A 21,465-nucleotide genomic window follows, 5' to 3' on the forward strand; every position below is an offset into this window, starting at 1 on the left:
TTAACCCGCGCGCGAGGGTGCCGCGGCCACTGGGCTCTGCGGAGCAAGCGAGTGGTTAGCGGTGAGCCGGAGGTGCGCGTGTCCCGTCCCAAGGCCGACGCCAGCTCGCAGGCATGGCCCCGGCAGCGGCTTCGAGTGGTAGCTCCCTGCCCAGTGGCTTCTCGGTCTTCGTCTCCTTCCCTGACTTGCTCTTCATCTTTGAGTTTGTGAGTAGTAGCGCGCCCTGCGCTGGGAAAGGGATGGGGTGGGTTATGCTGCTCGCTCCCTCGAAGGCTCAGCACTGCTGTCCCGGGCCACACTAGCAGCACCGAGGGGGGCAAACCTGGAAACTCTCCCCATCTCTCGGTGGTTCCTTTCTCAAATAGCGGATCGAATCTGCAGACAGGTGCAAAGAAACTTCTTCCCTGAGCTCTGGTCCTATCCGAGTGCAGCTTCCTTACAAGGTACCCAGCTTTTTCCACCCAGTGTCTCTCTAAGTAAACAAAGGTAACCAAAGACTCCCTCCATGCGGTAGACAGAGATTTGGGACAGACAGACTCTTTCAGCCTTTTGAAGCTTTTAGGAAAGAGTTTGTTTCTGTGGCAAACTTGATCAAGGAGTAAGAAAAATAGTGGCTGGCATTTGCCTGACTGCAGTCCTTGTGCCCTGTGTGAGGGGAGGGAGGAGAGAGGCGAATTCTGTGGCTTCCCGAGACTGACCTTGAGCTGACTCTGCACCTGGACTGGGTTCTCCTAGCTTCACACTCTAGAACCGCCCCAGTAGCTTGAAGAAAGTTTCCTATTGTGGGCTTCTGGTTTACGAGGCTTCAGACCTCCTTTGGTTTCAAGTCTCCAGGGGCTTCTAGCTCTTGCCTGGGCAGGAGGGTGTTTGTTTATTCTGTGGATGTGAAGATAGCATCTCCTGTGCTCTTAGCACCACACAGAATCCTTTGTATGGAACATTAACTTGGAAAAGAAAATGTAGAAGGTGATTTTAACAACAGGATCCCGGTTTCTAACAACATGATTGGGAAGGGAGGATGTGGCTGCCAAAGACATTATTAGTAGGTTCCCTCAACCAGGGGTGCCACTGAATTGAGATGAGTGTTAAGTTGAACCCAAACCTGGGTATTTCTGAAGTGACTTCACACCCCAGGCATAAACCAAGGCCAAGGCTATGCAGTAACATGTGTAAGCCTCCCTGCACAACACCGAGCCAAGCTCCACAACTTACAAATAGGAAGGAGCACCTAGGTAGGCCCAAGGTCATCCAGGTCTTTGGCAAGCCTTCCAGCTTCCTTGAGTTCCTCCTATGTTCAGGGTTGCCAGACAAGCCCTGGAACAATGCCAACTGAATGTATTTGACACAGGCACCTGGCCATAGGGGAAAGAGCCCCCTGGGTGCCCTGGGAGTGCCTGTCTGTCATCTCTTAGCCTATGTTTGCCCAATATTGGGACCTGGGAACAAATAATGGATGACTCTTCGGGATTTTACAAAGAGGAACCCACAGAGACCTGATAAGAGAGTATGTCTCAACCTGAGAGATGATGGGGCAGGGAGGTTTTTAAGCAAAAATATCGTAGCCTTTAGTAACTGCTATTGGAGAACAGCATGCCAAGATCATTAGAGAAGACAGCAGTGGGGCTTTATCGTTCTTTGCAGACTCCGGTTGTAGCCTCCTCTCTCTCTCTCTCTCTCTCTCTCTCTCTCTCTCTCTCTCTGTCTATCTGTCTCTCTCTCTCCCCCCCCCCCTCTTGCATGCACGCACGTGTGCGCACACACACACACACACACACACACACACACACACACACGGGGGGGCACTTTGGTGGTAGCAGGTCCACAAGAGCACATTCTTGCTTGTTAATTACTCAATATGACAGAAAGACTGGTTCTGAGGGTAGCAACAGCCCATCCAGGCAGGACAAGCAAATCCACAGAGATGACAGGAGGACCCATCATCCTTGTAAAGAGAGTTGTGGGTGTGGAAAATCTCAGCACTGCTTGTTTAGGGAAAATGCACCTGCACTGGTGTGTGCTCCTTTCCTCTGTGTGGCAGCAGGGATTGCCACAGATCCCCCTTGACCAGAATCCTCCACTTTCGCTTGTTCAGAAAGGGTGTCTCTTCCACCTCAACCATCACTGTGTCTGTCCACCCTCCCACACCTGTCACTGTCTCGAGAAACCTCCGGCATCTCACTTGCCGTGGTTGAGTCTTTCTTCCTCTATAGATGAGGGCTGGGTGCCCTGGGAGAGAAGGAAGACAGCAGACACCATCCCTTATGTGCTCCCCGGCACAGACCGTATATATGAAGCAATGTGTCTTGACAAAGGAAAACTAAAAGGCTGGGAGAGGCACTGACCATGTCAAGGGTGTTTTCTTCAACTGTAGAATACCCTAAGTCAACACCCACAACACGATGATAAAATAGGCAATGGCTTGGACCGACATTTCTCCATACTGTATGAAGGCATGTACATAAAGTACTCCAGACTGTAAAACCATGGAGACCGAATGCAGACTGGTGGTTTGTCCGAGACTAAAGGGAACAGGGATTGGAGAGCAATTGCTCAGTGGGTGTAGGGTTTTCTTTTCGGGTGGTAGAATGTTTTTTAATTAGATAGAGGCGGTGATTGTAGAACACCATGAATGTGTAGAACGCCACTGACCTCATCAGTTTTAGAGGTTTCTGATACATAATTTTCATTTCTTTCTTTCTTTCTTTCTTTCTTTCTTTCTTTCTTTTTTTTTTTTTGATTCCATATAATCTTGACTGTGACTGTTCTGGAATTCTCTCTGTAGACCAGGCTGGCCTTGAAATTCATAGAGATCCTTGCCCCTGCCTCCCGAGTTCTGGGATTACAGGTGTGCACCACCACCCACCCAGCTCACCTCAATTTTTAAAAAGCAAAAATATTAGGAAATTTTCAAATAGAATAGAAAGGTATACATAACACTTTATTAGGCATCCATATAATTACTGCCCGTCTTTCTCAGTTCTTTTCTCTTACTTGCTTCTTACTTTTCCACAACGAACTGATATGTTGTCGCTCCGACTCTTTTCTTGTGCTCTCTCCGTTCTCCATCCTCAGGAAAAGGTGCGACTATAAGCACGGTGCTGTTTTATAGTTTTACACTTGTGACAGTCATATCACACTGGGTGTGCCCTTCTGCAGCTCCCAGCATGCTTTGAGATTTATACCTGTTGCTGTTTTTCTTTAATCCATTCTTCCATTGTTGGATATTCTGGCTGTTTCCAGTTTGTTACTTTTAGCTGCTGCAGATGGCATTGCCAGGAACGTACTTGGAACTCTTGCTGGAAATTTCTCCCTGAATGCATGGGGAATTTTGCCGAAAGGTCTTGGGGCATGAACGTCTCTGTTTCTCATTTGTCACCACCTTGCTGTCCCAAAGGGTCATTCTAATTGACACATCCCACCAGTAGATTTCATCAGTCTCCTTAAGCTTGATACTGACACCCACTCAGCTGTCTTCCAGGATCCTGCCACACTAAGAGGACCGCTGCATTGTGTACACAAGATTCAGGCTGAACCTGGACCCCCTCTACTCTTATCAAGTGTGAAAGTCTCCATTGTTCCCCGTTCTTGTCACTCTTGGTAGCTTCAGCCTTTGTGATCTTCTGTTCACCCTGTGGGTGTAAAATGCCTGATTATTCTTCAGTTCTGAAACTCAAGCAGATGGTGACACGGGGTTCAGTTTCCCATGCCTAAACTCTCAATAGCCTGGGAGACGCAGATGTTCACGGCCTATGAGCTGGAGATGCCCCACTCCCCAGACAAGGGAGGACAGAAAAGGATTGTGACTCCCAATGGGGCTGGCATCCTTCCTCTGCCTCAGTGCCCCTACCCTAGAACCCCTGGTCTCTGTAAGATCCTCCAGGATAGTAAAAAGCAGGCCCAGTTCAGCAGGGGATCACATCCCTAGAGCACAGGCAGTGAGGAGAGAGATGCAACCCCATCTAGGCCCAGGGGTGAAATGTCTAATAATCCTCCCTTTAACTCCTCAACCTTCAACTCCTCAACCTAGGACTCTGCTTCTGGTCCCATCTGCAGAAAAGTCTCTGCCCAGTAAGGGACTTTTCATTTTGTAGCCCGTAATGTCTGTTTCTTTCTCCTCCTCTGCCTCCTCCTCCTCTTCTTCCTACTCCTCCTCTTCCTTCTTCTTCTTCTTCTTCTTCTTCTTCTTCTTCTTCTTCTTCTTCTTCTTCTTCTTCTTCTTCTTCTTCTTCTTCTTCTTCTTTTCTCTCTCTCTCTCTCTCTCTCTCTCTCTCTCTCTCTCCTTCCTCCTCCCTTTCCCTCTTCCTCCTGGTCCTCTCCTGCCTCTCCTCCCTTCTAAGCCAGATGAGTCATGACACTCAGGCCACCATTCCTGGGGAAAAAAAGTCATCACAGATGTTTTCAATTCTTAGACATGTCAGGCCTCACAGTGGCAATTTCGCCCACAAAGTGCTGGGAGAGAACCCCACCACTGCTGCCCTTACAAAACTGTGATAGACATGCCAAAAATACCATCAGCACCCCATACATCCCCTCACCAAGTGGTAGGTTGACATCATGAATGTCTGTAAGTTGATGGGCAAACTTCCAGAGAAGTGCATGCTCAGAGCCTGGTATGACTGTTCATTCATACCTGTGATCTTATCAGTCAGGACATGAATTAGGTGTCAGTCTGGGCTACAGAGTAATACTATGTCTTTTTTAAAAGGGTACTAGGAGTTCCAACGGTGGCTGTTTATAGCCCTGTGCACCTCAGAAGTGTGGAGAAGGAAGCAGGGTCAGTCCCTGATGACAACCGGTTCTTGTTGGGTGCAGGGGTGGAGGCAGGATGAGGAGCTACCTGGAACTGGTTTTCCGTATTGACTCCTTCACTGAACTGGACCTGTTAATTATTAAAATGATGGCTTTTCTGGGTCTCAGGAAAAAAAGGGGAGGAACTTTTTATTGTCTGAAAGTGACTAGGCAGGTCATAGTTTTTCACATGGGTGAGAAAGAGCCAGCCCAAGACAGAGCTGTTTCTTGGTCACAGGATGATACGCAGTTTTCTGACTGCATCAGGAAGGCAGCCTGCCAGAGCACAGAGGATGCAGGATCACAGACACTGAGTCTGCAGGTCCAAGTCGAAACGGAGCCTCAGAGAGGGAGCCTCTTGCCCAGATCGCCAGGTCCACAGGGTTTTGGAGACATTTCCCACATTCTCTCTGGAGAACGGTTGTCTTACACCAAAGGCATTCAGCAGTGGGTAGTTCTGCCCACTTGGCAGCTCTGGGAAAGCTTGGATCCCCTCTCCCCCATCAGGGACTGAAGAGACAGCTCAGAGTCACTGGGTAGCTGGTGGCCACAACATCCACCACCACTACACAGAAATATACTCTGTGGGTTCTTAGTCCCTACGTCCAAGAGTGATAAACCCTACACAGACTGCTGATTCAGTGGGTGTGGCCATATGTAATCCGGGCCAGTCACCCTTCAAGACCTTCCTAAGAGTGGATAGAATAATGGACATTTGTCAGTGAGTGGCAGGGTGGGGTTCTCGGGTGTCTCGAGGTTCTCAGAGGTTCACAGCATGGACACTCTCCAAAAACAATTCCCTGATGTCCCTAGGGAGTGGAACTAGCCAGACTTGACCAGCACCTAACAAAGGAGCTGGGGCTACCCCAGGCTGTGTGGTGGTGTTTGCTCTGGTCGTCGGGTCCTCTCTGAGCTGTTGAAAGGGGAGCACTTCCAAATTCTGCCCCCAGTATTCTACTCCCCTCCTTTCTTTTAAAGACCCAATTATGGAGGTCTAGGGAGAGACATTCTTGGCTGTGAGAAGTGACTTTTCCAGTTTTTCAAGGGCCAGTGGCCTGCTTTGATCAGGAGTCCGTAACTAGGAGCCAGGCCGGGTCATCAAGCTGCACCATCACAAGGGAGCCACAGTCTGTAAACCTTGTCTTGGGGCAAAGACACCTTCCCTGCCTGAGAGCCTCCACGAGATGAAATGCCAGTTGGAGAGAGAAAAGTCAGCTCTCAGCTGACTGTTTGGACCGGTCCCTGCTGGACAAGCGGAGAGACCCTGGTGCTGCTCACCGGAGAATGCCCACCCTTTGCTTTGGCAGCAGGACCCATCATTGAGAGAAAGGGCTGGGATGGGCACCAGCCAGGGGTCCGGGTCCTGAGCTAGACAGAGCTAGAGGTTGACTCTTGATGAATTAAACACTTTCTGGCAGGAATCTGTGGTTAAGATCGCCCCAGCACAGCCACGGCTCACATTATCTGTCCCTGGGTCTGTCATGATCTGAGACCCGCAATCCTAGGGGAAGGTGCTGGTAGACTACCCTAGTAACTGCCTCTTATGGGGTCAGTGATTTCGAAGCCAGTGGCAAAGGCGCCCTCATTCCTGATGCAAAGTATCATGGCGGCATGTGTCCAATCTCTTCCCGTGGGTTTAGATTAATTCCAAGAGTGAGGAGTATACAGCATGTCCCCAACAGTCTCGAAATTATAAAGCTTGGGTTCTTCTGCATGCTGGTCTTCTGCATGCTGGTAGGGAGCTTTAGTTCCCCGTTAGCTTCTGGCTGGGCTCCAGCACTGGCATTTCCCAGGGTCATTAATCCACTCCCACCTCACAGCCTCAGGCTCTGTGTGATTACTACCTCACAAGTGGGTAGTCTTCTACCCTTATCTGGGCAAAACAACCCCAGAGTGGATCACAGGGACACGCCAAGGTCCTTGGGCCTGTGGAATGACAGGAAAGCCTTGTTATGAGTTGTGGCAGATCAATACACTTGCACAGAGGAGAAAACCACAGCCAAGAGTAGGGCAGGAAGCAGGACAGATCCTTGGGAAAGTCTTGGCTCAACTTCCAAGGAGGCCCCCGAAGGCCAAGGCGCAGGTTTCAGAGAGTGGGTACCTCAGGGGAGGGCCAAAGATGACATCTTCCACCCGACAGAGAGGATAGGGTGGATCAGCCTTGTGCCCATAAAAGAAGTCATGCTGTCCCTGGATGTTGGTCCTTCCTTTGTTCTACGCTCTTAAATATGGACCTTGTTATTCTTTTCTGGGTAGGAAAGGGGTTATTGCCACCCATTGTCTCAGTGGCGGGAGGAACAGGCATAAGTTGCCTCCCAAGCCATCTCCTCTGCCGCTCCCTTCCTGTCAAGAGCCTAACCCAGTTGAGAGTCAATAAGGACCAAGCGACTACTCACCTCTCTCTTGGTACTAATAGCCCCATGGCCACGTCCAAAGCCAATTCCAGCAACGGGGTTGATTTCATAGTAAATTTAGCGAGAATCTGACTAAATACCAGGCTTACTTTTGCTGTTGTAATAAAGCACCCCAACCAGAAGGAACCTAGGGAAGAAAGGGGCTTTTTCCAGATCACAATCCCAGTCACATTTCATCTCTGTGGGAAACTCCAAGCAGGAACTTCAAATTCTCTTGTCCGCTTATATCTACAGCCAAGAGCAGAGAAACGGACGCACACATACTCGCTTGCCTGCTTGTGCTCAGACTCAAACACCCGCTGCCTAGGGTATGGTGCTGCCCGTAGTGGGCAAGGTCTTCTCACACAGGTTAACTTAGTTAAAACAACCCCCACAGACATGCTCACAGGCCAATGCGATTCCCCCTTGACACTTTCTTCCCAGGTGACTCTGGGTTGTGTCAGGTTGATACAGCTAGCCGTTTATTACAGCATCCTTAGGCAAGTTTAATGTCGTGGAAAGGCCACAGTGTGTACTTCCACAAACTGAGACCGTCATGGCGTTGCCAGGCTGTAAAATCTTACAGAACTACTCAAGTGCGTGCCTGTCATTGACCGCAGTGTCACCGTGTACCGCAGAGTGTGTACCCATAATTCTTAAAATAGCATGATTTAATTAAAACTCAATAGCTATTAGGAACAGTTAGTGTTAACTGGCTAATAATTCAACCCCCACTCTGAGATCAACTGGTTACCCTGTGCCCATAGAGGACAGCCGTGAAGGGGTCTAGCCAACCTTCACCAGCTTCTCTGTTTTAAGACCTGGCAGGGCGGGATGATGCTTGAGGATAGGTGGGGCTGGGAAGGGCACTGATGGGTATCCCAGTTGCCGTGTCCTGCAGAGGGGCTTTCAGTGGCTCTTTTTCCATCAGGATTCAACAGTGGAGCTAGCAACTCCCTCCAGCCAGCTCGATGGGGCAGCTAAGGGAAAGTGGGTGTGGTGGCAGGCAACACTCTCCTTCCCTTTGTCCTGGAGACTGGGTGCTGGCCCAGCTGCTCTTGGCGCCGCTCAGTCAGCCCTTGCCAGATTGGGTAGAGAGAGCTTCTTTGGGGACACTAGGAATGATTCGAATTGCTGTGTCACCCTCCAGGCATACAAACCGATTACCAGTGGGAATGGGATTAACCTTTCCCAAGCGCGTGACAGTATACAGACTGTGTGAAGGGCGCAGGTACAGGGAAGGGCACACAGAAGTGTGCCCTCACATCCCTGAACTTTGGTTCTGTCCTGTAGGGGTGTGGGGACAAGATGTGCATAATAAGACTAGGAAGCCTGTTCTTGGGTGTTAGGCCCTCTGAAACCAGCCCCAGGGTTCAATGGGATGGGGGTTATGAAAATGTTCCCCTCTCAGGAGCGGCCCTTCGGTCTTATCATCTGTCTCCCTCACCTGGAAGCCCGCCCTAATAGCACGCTTTCCTGGCTCTCAGCTCACGTTCTGCAGGCCTCTATTTGTGGCTTGTCTGGAGACTGCACTCAAAGCCAGGGCAGTCCACAAAACTTTTTGGAAGTAGGGTTTGCTCTCAGCACGGCTGGTGGAAAGGAGTTTGCAGCTGCTCCTACCTGGCTAACATTTACAGATCACAAGACGATCTTGACTTTAAGGGCCGGTGAAGGGAGAAAATGATGGTGGCCCCCAAGTCCCAAGAGTGCCCCCAGGAAGTGTGCTGGGACTCCAATGGGTGTTGGTGTGATCACTGAGTTACTAACCTACTTGATGATGCCTGTCAACACCTTTGGTTTTCTGTGTTAAAGTCACTCCTTTCCGGTCTAGTGTTCCCACGGATTTTGCCATTTACAGGTGGCTTGTCTGGTACTTTTTACAGAAACTCTTTGGGCACAGCCAGTGGTACAAAATTTTCCATCCAAGTGAGACCATGCATGTGGAATTCACCTGCACTGGCCAGTCAGATGGGAACTGGCAGCTCAGCCCTGGCTGGGGAGGAGGCTGTGAGTTAAATAAGCCACATCTCCCTTTGCAGGTAGAATGGGACAGAGGCCTGCCCTGGCACTGGAGGGTGGAGGGACCGCAGACCAGGAAGGGGCTTTTCCCACCCTCCACCCACCCTGTTAATATCAACTGAGGTCCTGAATTCAGCCAATCAGACCTAAGGTCCCTTCACAGGAGACGAAAGGCCTCTGTCACTCACTGGCTAACCTTCTAAGGAGGGCTAATGGCACAATGAATCCCTTTGAGTAAAGGAACCTGCTGGTGAAGGGGCCAAAAGAAAAGAGCCACTAGGACAGGTAAACTGAGGCAGGCCTTTCTCCTAACACCCCCAGTGCTCTCCCTAACAGACCCAGATGCCAGACTCCCAATAAGCCCAATCCCCCACACAGGGACTCTTCTGATTCCTCCTCTGTACTCTGCCCCCAGGGGAGGGAGCAGTATAGGGCTGCTGTTCAAAGTACTGGCCTCTCCCTTCCTGGGCGAAGCCTCTGAGGCTTCCCTGAAATCACCTCATGCTTTCACCAGCTGCCTGAGTCTGCACTGGAAGATATGGAGCTGTTCTCATGGGAGACAGGGCTGCAAGAGGGAGGGTGGGCTGGTTTCCGTACTCACACGCATGTACATGCTCATGCACGTGTGCATGCGTGTGTGTGTGTGTGTGTGTGTGTGTGTGTGTGTGTGTGTGTGCACGCGCGCGCATGCGTGCGTGCTCATTGCTAGGAATTCAGATCAGGACCTTTCTCATGCTAGGCGAGCACACTGCTGCATCCCCATCCCCTGGTGTGTGTCTTTGACTAGGCCTGGCTCCCTGGGTGTGCCTGCTACAGTATTGACATGGTCACTCCTGGTGGCTGTTCATCGCATGAGTGAGCAATGGGGATAGTGAAGGAGGGCCACCCTCTGACTCATTAGGAGCTCAGTTTCTTCTGACCCAGGAGGTGGAGTTGCCATTAACTTGGAGAACTTCCCTGGGTTTGCTTCTACTCTCTCGGCCTCACCTCTCAGAACAAGAAAGGGGTCTGCGGCTTCATCCAAACTTACTTTTCAAAGGCAAAGCCAAGGAATCCTGGGAAGGCTGCAGTGTTTAGTGGCCAAAGTTATTACCCTGACTCCTCTCTCCAGATCATTCTCCCAATACCTGATCCTCTGTGTCCCTCTTGACCATCCAGCCCTGTGGTGCCATCTCTCTCTCTCTCCTTGGCAGTAGCTCATCCCTAACCTGCTTCTCTGCATAAGAACACATGCTATACAACTGTGTGCCCAGGTTTGTGGGCACATAAACACACATACATGAACTTATATGGACATATGTAAGTCAAAGATACACTTCTATACTTGCACATACATCTATGCACACAGAGAACAAGAATGTCTCCTGTCCTCTGACTTACAGAATGATTCTTTTAGCCAGTTAGTTTATCCCTAGATAGGTATGCCTTCGGGAGCACACAGCAGTTACACTGTTCAAGTCATCACCATAAATGAAATCCTGATGTGTTGGTTAAGGTTACTATTGCTGTGATGAAACACCATAGAAAGGTTTATTTTGCTTATATGTGCCAAGTCATAGTCCATTGAGGGAAGCCAAGACCGGGCAGGAGCCCAGAGGCAGGAGCTGATGTAGAGGCCATGGAGGAGTGCTGCTTACTGGCTTGCTCCTCATGACTTATAGCACCCAAGACAACCAGTCCAGGCGTGTCCTCATGCACAATGGGCTGGGCATTCCCCATCAATCACTAATTTTAAAAAATGCCCTATAGGCTTGCCTGCCTACAGGCAGATCTTATGGAGGCATTTTCTCAGCTGGGGTTCCCTTCTGTCAGGTGACTCTAGCTTGTGTCCAATACACCCAGTGTTGACATAACTCTTGGCTACTAAAGGAGTGCATGCACACGGCCAGCAGAGAGTTGGGGCTGCTGTTCCTGGTGGCCTCGGGACAGTACTCATGGGTATGGAGCCTGGCAGCCCTCCCAGAAGGCCTGGGGTGTGCCAACTGGCACCTCTCAGCTGATGAGGCAACTGGTTGATCTCTCCCAGGGAATAAAGGGAAGCCTAGAGCTTGGTGCACAGCCTGAGTTCTGTGGCTCGTTTCCTCTACTTCCCAAGAAGTCAAAACACAAACTCATGGTCACATTTACCCATAAGAGAGATGTTAGGAACCCTATGCCTGGCTCAGGGGGGTTGCACATGGGTAGCACACTCTTTGGTTCCTGTCTCTGCATGCTCCCCTGGCAGACTTTCTGCTGTGGTGACCCTGGCAGCATATAGTAGTGATTCAGGGAAACAACCGGAGAATTTGAATAAATCCTCGGCATTGACTTTAGTCATCCAACCCCTGCAGTGGACGAGTCGGGACCAAGCGCTCTTTCAGCTCCACAATGATAGAAACTCCAGATGAATCTCAAGAATGTTCTGGAGAATTCCATTCTCCTCTTACAAGTGAGCTCATTGTTAGAAAGACAGCCTTCACATACCCACTACATTTTCTTAGGCAGACACATTTTTATACAACTTTCAGTTGGGGAGGACACCATGGTATTTTTTTAAATGCTTATATGATCACTTAAAAAAAACTAAAAACAACAACAACAACAACGAGATCTCAAGAATCACAGACCAGCCTAAAACTACTGTGTAACTGAGGGTGACCTTGAACTCCTGATCCTCCTCACAGTGCCACCAGGCATAGTCCATGATGTACTGGGGATGGAACCCAAGGCGGCATACACTCTAGGCAAGCACTCTGTCAGCTGGACTACACTTTCAGTTCCTGAGGTGACTTCTGGCTCCAGTAACCAGACTACAATCCCAGCATGAAGCCAGCCTGGTCTACATATCAAGACCGTATCGCAAAACAAGACAAAACAAATCATAATTGATTAATTCGTTATCTCCAGCTCCCATTAAGTTTGCAAGTGAGCAGTTACACGCACCGAAATCACAACCTTCTGGATTTTTATGTGGTCGCAGATGAGACCGCTTTATTCCACGACAGGAGGTCTCCACTGAGGCCAACTCTCTTCGGAGCTCTGGTTGTCACCATTTCGTAGACAAGGGAACAGAAAGGCTAAGGAACTTACCCAGGAGAAACTTACCAGGTGACCCAGCTGGTATGTGGCAGCTCCAATCCAAACTCAGGAACTCTGACCTAAAATCTGTACCCTTGCCTACTTTGGTCAGCTTCCCATAGGTGACTCATAAGACCAAGCAGGAAGCCAGCGAGATGGCATAAGGTCTAAAATTCTTACCACCTAAGTCTAACCACTTGAGTTCAATCTCCAGAACCCATGATCAAAGAAGAGAACCAGTTCTTAAAAGTTGTCCTTTGACCACTGAATGCACAAACACACACACACACACACACACACACACACACACACACACGTAATAAAGAAAAATAAAACAGTGGGGATCTTCTTGGGGTTCAGATGAAAGCTCCCCAAGAGGCTATTTGTCTCCTGAGGAGACCATTTTTCACAAAGATCGTTTGTTGAGTAAACTATAGAAGTGAACTCTTTTTAAACCTTTGGAAGCATTTTGTTGCATTCTGAACATTATCCCTATAGCTCTTCTCAGCACCCAACACTAGACAGTTCCCAGACCAACATTCCCTTCCTAGGCACAGCCCTCCACTCACAACCAGTGAAACTATGTCCTGGGGCTTCGAGGACATCCAGGGACGGAAGCGTGAAGACAGAGAAAGGAAGTTCCCAGTGATATTTTGCATCAAGAGACCAGATGGGACCAAGAGTTGAGTTCTTGTTGGGTCTACTGGAAAGCCTGCAGGAACCTGGAAACAAGACTGACTCCTCTTCTGCTCTCTCAGGAACATGCAGAGTAACACCTGAAGCCTTGTGTTAAGAGAACATACTTCCAGACTTTGGCAAAGAACCTGGGTCCTCTGTTTCCTGTCCTGCCATTCTGTCTCTCTCCAGTTGAATCTGGGCCTGGGCCTGGGCCTAGACGTTGTTTGGTTTTGTAAAGGTGTCCCAGCTAATTTGATGGCTAGTCAGGGCTGAGGACCCTAGAGCATCAATCCAGGTTCTACCCCCCACTTTCCAGTTTGGAGTGCTGGGACCCAGAGGGATTGGTCAATCCGAGTAGCTCCCTGGCCAGCAGCTTGGAGAGCCTCTCTTGAGACCTCTGTTGGCAGCTACTGTGTCTCTACTATGATGGAATAGAGGTGGTAATGGGGGAGCCTGGCTTTAACATGAGTAGACCCCAGGGCCACGCCTCCGCCGAGTTGTATAATGGCTTTTGTTTTTTTGTTTTTTTAACTAATCACCTCTGTGTGTCCAAAGACTGAAGACAAAAGACACCTGGAGTTGTTCATTACGAAGGGAAATGCTTTTGAACCCTCACCTACCCCCTTGCTCTTGACAAATATTTGGCCAGTGGGGTCCTGAAGCCAGGCCTGAGAGGAGTGCTTATCTCTGGGGTGTGGGTGCCCGCACTTGCTCTCTCTGTTTGCCCTCTGTATGGCCTGAAGGTGGAGTGGGGTGTAAACAGGCTTGAGCCCCCGTGATTCATTCTGAATATCTGGTCTCCATGGCTCACCCTTCCTCCAGCCCAGCTTCTGCCATCACTTTCTCCCACAGGGCTCCTGGCTTCCCCACCCTCTGGGGCTGAAAAGCGTGGCAGTGTCCCTTCCTGCAGCATTCCCTGGCCTTGCACCAGAGCAACACACCCTGGCCCCATGTCCGCCTTAACCAGCTAGGTCCACCCTCTAAGGCACCTCTGAAGCCATCCTGCAGGCCAGCTACCTCACCTCCTCAGAGCCAGCTTTTAGCCTTCATTTAGGCCAGAAAGAGTAGCCTAAGCTATTCAGATGCAGGCTGTTTTTCCCAAAAAATATTTGCATTGTAGTTTTTGAGACATTGTTTCGCTCCACAGTTCAGTCTGGCTTCAAACTCCTAAGCCTTCCTCAGCTTCCAGAGTGCTAGGGCTACCACCATGGGTATCCACCACCATGCCTGGATTTTCCAAGCATTTTTAAATCTGCAATTGGTCAAATCCATGGATGTGGAGGCCTTCATGCACCACAGCTGCGGCAGCTGTCAATGAGGAGCTTGGGCCCCGCAACTGACGCTAGCAAAGGGCTGCTCCCCAACGCAGAAAGTCTCTGATGAAGCCAAGCTGCATAGGCACTGTCTGGAAATACACTCTCCTTGGCTCTGCCCCCTCATCCTCCTTGCCTTGGCAGGGGGGCTGTGAGCCTTTCTGCCACCTCCTCATACTCCCTCTGACCCTACTCAGCCACCGGCACAGCCCAGATTCCTCCCCACCCCCATCCTGGCTCCATCCCAGAACCATACAGCCCTGCATTCCATTCCCTAATCCCCACACTGTTAAACCTAAGCCAGGCCGTGAGGGGTACAAGGAAGACCTATTGCCAGACAGGAGGACAAGTGCCAGGGTTTATAAGGATGTCTTCAAAGTTACCTGCCCCCAATCTGAGGTGTAACATAAACAGGAGACTGATGGAGGGCTGTCCCTAGGAGTCTAATAAATCCTGATGGTGTTTGGTAAGCTCACAGATGCGCACCATCATCACCACAGCCAACTCAGTCTAGGAGCCAGCAGCTCTCTGACTTTCTGACACCTCACAAGGGACAGGTGGGGACTGCAGTAGCACAGGTGTTTGCCAGGGTCCTCCAGGAAGCACAGTGTTCACCTTGAAATCATTATGCTAAGTATGAACATAAACGGCTAATGGTTATAGAGTTTTGAGTTTATGAAGTGATCTGAATTTGGCTTTGGGAATGTAGTTTGTATTTACAAATCTATAAAACATGGTTGAAGCGTGAGTCTTCAGTGCATGAATCATATCCTATATGAGTTACATCTCATTAACCGTGTGTGTGTGTGTGTGTGTGTGTGTGTGTGTGTTGGGAGGGTTGTTATTGGTTTTGTTTGTCTTTTGTTTTTTTGAGGCAGGGTTTCTCTGTGTAGCTGTGTAGACAGCTCTAGCTGTCTTAGAGCTCATTTTGTAGACCAGGCTGGCCTCTAACTCACAGACATCCACCTGCCTCTGCCTCCCAAGTGCTGGGATTAAAGGTGAGCACCACCACTGCCAAGCTCATTAACAGTGTTTTAAGGAGAGCTGGACGTGATGATTTGAATCTGAAATCCCAGCACTCCAAGAGTAGTGACATGGGTTGGAAGCCAGCTGGAGTTACTTATTCCAGGCTAGCCTGGGCTACATACAGTGAGAGATCCTGCCTCAAAAACTGAACAAAGAGAAAGGAAGGAAGGGAGGGAGGCAAATGGAGAGAACTTTCTCCCAGTACCTCACTTGGCCAATTAGTTCTAACTTCTTATTGGCTAACTCTTACATCTGAATTTAACCCATTTCAAGGAATCTTCATTACCACGAGGTTGTGGCCTACCAGCAAAGTTTCAGCACGTCTGTCTCACTGGTTCCATGGCTTCTCTCTGATTCCACCCTTCTGTCTCCCAGCATTCAGCCTAGCCTTCCCTGCCTACCTAAGTTCTGCCTTGCTATAGGTCCAAAGCAGTTTCTTTATTCATTAATGGTAGTCACAGCACACAGAGGAAACTCCCACATCAGTGAAATCTACTACTGTTTACACCAATCAATGGGTTGGGGGAACACCTAACTTTCAAAAGTGTGGGTTTGCTGGGTGACATACCCAGAGGCAGGTCCTGAGGTCTGTCAGGGGCTAGAGATTGGATTTGGGTACAGAATGGGTTTTGTTCACTGGCCAATTGTGGACAAGGTTTCTGACTGGACCCCAGGAATCTCAATCTCTCTCTCTCTCTGTGTGTGTGTGTGTGTGTGTGTGTGTGTGTGTGTGTGTATGTGTCTTGGGCAGATTAATGAAAGACACTCACTCAAGCAGCCTGATTCAGTCAGACATGCACCAGAAGTTAAGAGCTAGCTCAGTGCTAGCATCTAGCCTTGGCAAACCCTGCGCAGTTTCACTCTGACTTGCCTATTGCCTGGTCCTTGACTCCTGACCACCCCATAGGGGAGAACAGAATTGAAGAGGTTATGTAAGATGCATAAGCTACAACCCATACTCCTGAAGACCAGGAACTGAAGGTCATCTCGAAGTCTGCCATTGGCAGGTGACCATGCGCTAGCTTACAGCTTGTTTGCGCTAAGAGTAACGACATAGCCACAGTAACCAAAGCAGCCGTCAGCCAGCCCCCCTTTGCTGACTGTGCGTGGAGGGAATCCTGAAATGTCTGGATCCACTCAGCCCTTTGGGTAGAGGATGGCTGGGTGGAAGATGAGGCAGATGGTTTCTCAGGGCAAACCCTTCACGAGAGCCAGCTTCTGTGATCAAGGCAGACTTCATTCCCACAGCCCCCCGATCAGATGTCCTTTTGTTGGGGCTACAGGCCACAGAGATGGACAGAATTCCCTCGCAGCACGCAGACAAGCGGCCTGACTTAGACTGACCCTGGACGACTATGAGGTGACCAGACCCCAGAGCAAGGGCACACACTGATGCTTGTCTCTGACTGGATAAACAGACACGATGGACTTCTGCCTTTCTCGGTGCCTATTCTCACACCTCCTAAAAGCAGGGGCTATTCAACCCGCAGCACAAAGGAGTGTCACCTGCCTTCAGCCCCGGTCACTCATGAGGAGGTGCCCTGCCCGCCCACACCATCTCCCCAGGTCCCAGTCCCGGCCTCATCTAGAGTGGGTACATGAAGCTTGGCTGGAAGAGAGTCAGAGAGAACTAGAGAAAATCCCAGCAAGGTCCATGAGGCCGGATCATGGGGAGACTTCTGGAACCTCTTTTGTTCCCCTCTGAGAAAGGGAACTCTCCAACCCTGGGGACATCCATGTATCTCTGGCGTGTGCCTCTCTCACACCTGTGTCAACCATCTGAGAAAACCAGGCTAGCCTGTGACCTCGCCATTTCAATTTTAACTTAGTCAGAAAAGTTCCTACACTTGGGGATCTAAAAATAAAAATGTCAATAGCATAATGTAGCTAGTATGCTCACCCATTAATAACCTAAAAACATCTCTCAGTGATTACAGTCTCTTTTTTCTGTTGCTGGGGATTGAATCCAGGGCCTTGAAGCGGCTAGACAAGTGACCTCTACCACTTCGCTACATCTCCAACCCTTGATCTTTTGATACAGGGTGTCATGGTGTAGTTTAGGCTGGTCGAAAACTCACTGTTAGCCCAGGCTGGCCTTGTGCTTGCTAATCTCCTCCCTCTACCTCTCCAGCGCTGGCCTTGGAGACCTGTACTGTCTGTCATTCCCAGTTGGTTGCTTACTGTTTTATAATATAAAAGATATTCCAATAGCAAGGCCATTGAGAAGAACAGACACTCAGAAGAAAATGTAGCCATCTAATGCTAATACTAAATAATGTGAGTTCTTCCATTGGTGAGTTCTTTTGCTTTCCCGTGCATCAGTTATCCCATTCCTCAACCATAGCTCTGTTACAACCAAGTTACTATTTGCCAAGGTGCTTAAGATGAAGCCCAGGTGTATTACAATGTTTATTAAATAAAAATGAAACTTGTACTTAAGAAATGAAACAAAGTAAGCCAGAAGGCAATGGCAATGGTGAGACTGGAGCCCTGGCCTGCAGCCTTGGAAGATAAAAGATATTTTTTTGCCACCCTCTTTGTCCCCTTTCTGGGTATCTGTAGCCCCAGTGTCCCTGCTCCAATACCCTCTGTCTCTTCCCTGCAGGTCTTTGGAGGCCTGGTATGGATCCTGATCGCCTCCTCCCTGGTGCCCATTCCCCTGATCCAGGGCTGGGTGATGTTCGTGTCTGTGTTCTGCTTCGTGGCCACTACTTCCCTGATGGTCATGTACATATTTGGTACTCATGGCGGCGAGACTTCCTGGATCACACTGGTGAGTGATGGCCCAGGGGAGGGAAGTGGTGCTGGACCCTCATCTCTGGAAGACTACTTTTCCAACCCTGAGTGAGGGGTCCCTGGAAACACTTTCCAGCACAACCCAAAGCTGAGTTGGCCTGACCTCGGTTTAGACTCTTCCTAGCAGTAAACGCCTCCTGCACTGAGGAAGTCGGAAGAGCAGGCAGGATCCGTGTGTTTGCTGCAGATTCTCATGGGGTGCTCTGATTGCTTTTCTGTGATTGCCTTTTCACACATAGCCAGCAGCCCATCCCCACCCACCCACAGGCACCCAATAGCTGTCAGCTAATCCTACCATCCAGGGGGGCTGTCATCACCCCGGGGTGCAGAGTCCTAGAGGCTGGACCTAAAGTGATGGCTCCCTAGTGACCAGACCGTGCTTTCTGCCTGGCTCCCTGGCGACCACCACCTACGCACGCTTTCTAGACGACTCGGGTGCCAAGATGGCCTGTGTTCTTTCTTTTGTAGTAACTTCTGCTTTGAGGAGCTGGAAACAAGCCTCAAATAAATATAAGGGGGACTTGCTTGTTATTAATTCCAAGAGGGTTCAGGCCACTTGGCTAGATCTCTACTTCTCCACAGCCTTTCTACTTGAACTTTTGAAATCACTTCAACCACACTGAACTTTGTTTTAGTTCCTTTTTGCTTTGAAATATTCTAGGAGCCAAGATAAATAACCAAGACCAACACAACAAAATGGAAACAAGGGAAATGGCCCAGGCTTCTCTTTCCCCAGACTGGACAAAGAGCCCACATGCAAGCCAGGACTTTAACCATGTGTGATTGATCCTGGGGTCCAGAACCAGTTTCTATTTTACCTATTTTTCTATTGCCCTGTATTTGTTATGTTTCTTGTTGCTATTGAAAAAAATATCTCACAGTTTGTGGGTACAGTCATCTTTATGGGGAAGGGTTGGCTGCAGAAGAAGTGAGGTGCTAATAACATGGGTCAGTAATTAGAGAACAGAAGGGTGAATGCTTGTGCGTGGCCAGCTTTCTCTTCCTTATTCAGCCTGGGACCCCAGTCTATGGGATGGTGCCACTTGTATTCAGGGTGAATCATCCATGCTCAGTTAAGCCTCTGTGGAAACACCCTCCAGAACACACCCAGAGGTGTCTCTCAGAGAAGATTCTAATCTTGTGTCAAGTTAATAATAAGAATAACCAGCATACACCCCAGACTCCCTTGGTAGTACCTCAGGGTCAACAGCATCTTCTCCTACTAAAAGACTCACTGTGGGACCTGCCCAGGGAAAGGAAGCTCAGCTCAGTAGCCATCAAATCCTGAGAGAAGCTGGTGGACTTAGGGCGTGGTTCGAAGGGAGTCTGGAACAAAGACGGAAGCGGGGAATTCAAGGTCTGTGTCTCCGTGTCTGGAGTGGGGTGTCTCTTTCTTCCCATCTCTGACACAGCCCTTCTCACCCACAGGATGCAGCCTACCACTGTGTGGCGGCCCTGTTTTACCTCAGCGCCTCAGTTCTGGAAGCCCTGGCCACCATCACAATGTATGATGGTTTCACCTACAAGCAGTACCATGAAAACATCTCGGCCGTGGTAAGTTCCCTGCAGCCCTATGCCCGCAGGGCCAAACACAAGCGGCTCTCCTTGCCTGCAGCAGATGCTCCAGGTAAAGGGCCACCCATCCCACACCTCTCTTTCCGTCAAACCTGCCCCTCGTGTGTGAAGCAGTGAAGCCCCTATGAAGGGCAGGGACAGGCCATGACTCCCTTAGTTGTTTTCTCGGGGTTGCACGGCCCAAGGTTGAGTAGGCACAGGGGCTCCTGATAGACTGGCTGTGCACGGGAGATATGATCGCATTTGACCTTCACAATAATCCTGGGGAGCCAGAGTCATTGTAACACCCATCTCACAGAGGGAGAGGCAGCCTGGACTCTTTCCCAAGATTGGCAGGCATCAAAGTCAGGGTCTTGGCCACCGTGCACGCTTTCAGTACCAGTTTCAGGCTGTGAGTTTGGCCACTTGGGTCTTGTGACCCCCTGGGGTGTTGTCCACAGAGGCATACAGTCAACACAAGGCACACTGAGGCCAGGGTGGCTTTCTTTTTCATTGACTAGATTCGTATGACAAGGAGTAAGAGATTGTATTGTTTTATAATGGTATTTTGTTGTTTTGAGGAAGATGTTTTTCTGAGTGGTACCCTTGGAGGGATGTATTTGATGCACTTACTCAGAGTTCTTAATATAAAACTTATTTCTAACTATGAGTGGCATTAAAAATGTGTTAGAAATAGTGCTTCTCAGGTCCCTAGAAATTGACTTATGATCATGCAAACCCCAAAGTGGAATGAGCAAACAAGATGCCTGAACCTGTCATTTGCTGGAAAATGGCTGAATGCAGTCTACACGGATGTGCTGGACAGCATGGTTCTTCCTGAATTTAGAGGGGAGGTGAGAGAGGGGGGTTCTCAGAGCATCATTCTTAGAGAATACCCTCCCACCCAAGAGAAACTGCCCACTCCCCTTAAGCAGCTTTCATGAACCTGGCCACCTCAAGGTCCCCGTCACTACCCTCTCTAGCTGTCCTACATCATGGAACACTTTCCAACATGGAATTTCCAAACAGCAGCATAGCCAGGTGGCATTGCGCTTTCTTTCCTGAGGTTGGTGATCCATTCCCTCTGCCTTGGTCTATAATCATTGCTTCACCTGCCTGTCGGAGGAGCACCTCTCCCCTTCCTAATCCACATGCCTTCTGAGTTCACCAGCATCAATGCATTTGATAACAACTCCCCTAAAATTCTTCGGGGCAATAGTAGTGTGATGTAGACTAGATGTGGTTGGAGCCAGTTCATGGTGGAAAAACCTAGGTGGGCTGAATTAAAATCCCTGCCCACTGAACAAGGTAGCTTTCACCTTGTCTCTTGCATCTCCCCTTCCCCACGTCTCTCTCTGACTTTAAGGCAGCGTTCATCCAGACAAGTGCACAGGTTCACGCAGGTGCATTGATGAATTATTAGAAGATGAATCTTGCCATAATTAAGAAATAGGATGCATGGGGCTGGAGAGAGGGCTCAGCAGTTGAGACAGAGTACCGCTCTTACAGAGGTCCATCCCCAGCATGCACATCTAGTGTGTCACGGCCGCCTATAACCCAGGGTGTGGAGGATCCAGCCCCGGCTCCCATGGGTACTCACTCACATGCACATACCCACCTCCAGAAACACAGATACTTGATTTTTAATAAAATGTGCTTTAAAGAACTGGGATACAGGCCTTGAGGTATGTGTCAGTGTAGACCATTTGCCTGAAATATGCAAGGCCTTAGAGTCCATCTCCAGCACTACCAGTGTGTATGCGCGCGCGCGTGTGCGTGCGTGTGTGTGTGTGTGTGTGTGTGCGTGTGTGTGTGTGTGTGTGTGTGTGAGAGAGAGAGAG

At 49.6% G+C, this 21,465-nt stretch overlaps 1 protein-coding gene across 1 annotated transcript in view; it reads left to right on the top strand.

The window, feature by feature from the left end:
- Positions 1–21,465, top strand: part of Mal (mal, T cell differentiation protein (MAL blood group)) — a 25,136-nt gene continuing 3,671 nt past the window's right edge. Inside the window, exons 1-3 of the mRNA XM_048459872.3 lie at positions 1–206; positions 17,880–18,047; positions 19,499–19,624. Of these exons, the coding sequence (XP_048315829.1) occupies positions 114–206; positions 17,880–18,047; positions 19,499–19,624 (387 nt within the window). The 5' untranslated portion in view covers positions 1–113. The remainder of the gene's footprint in view (positions 207–17,879; positions 18,048–19,498; positions 19,625–21,465) is intronic.

This window comes from Myodes glareolus, chromosome 10, assembly GCF_982192425.1.
Source record: "Myodes glareolus chromosome 10, mMyoGla1.1, whole genome shotgun sequence".
NCBI classification, from domain to species: domain Eukaryota; kingdom Metazoa; phylum Chordata; class Mammalia; order Rodentia; family Cricetidae; genus Myodes; species Myodes glareolus.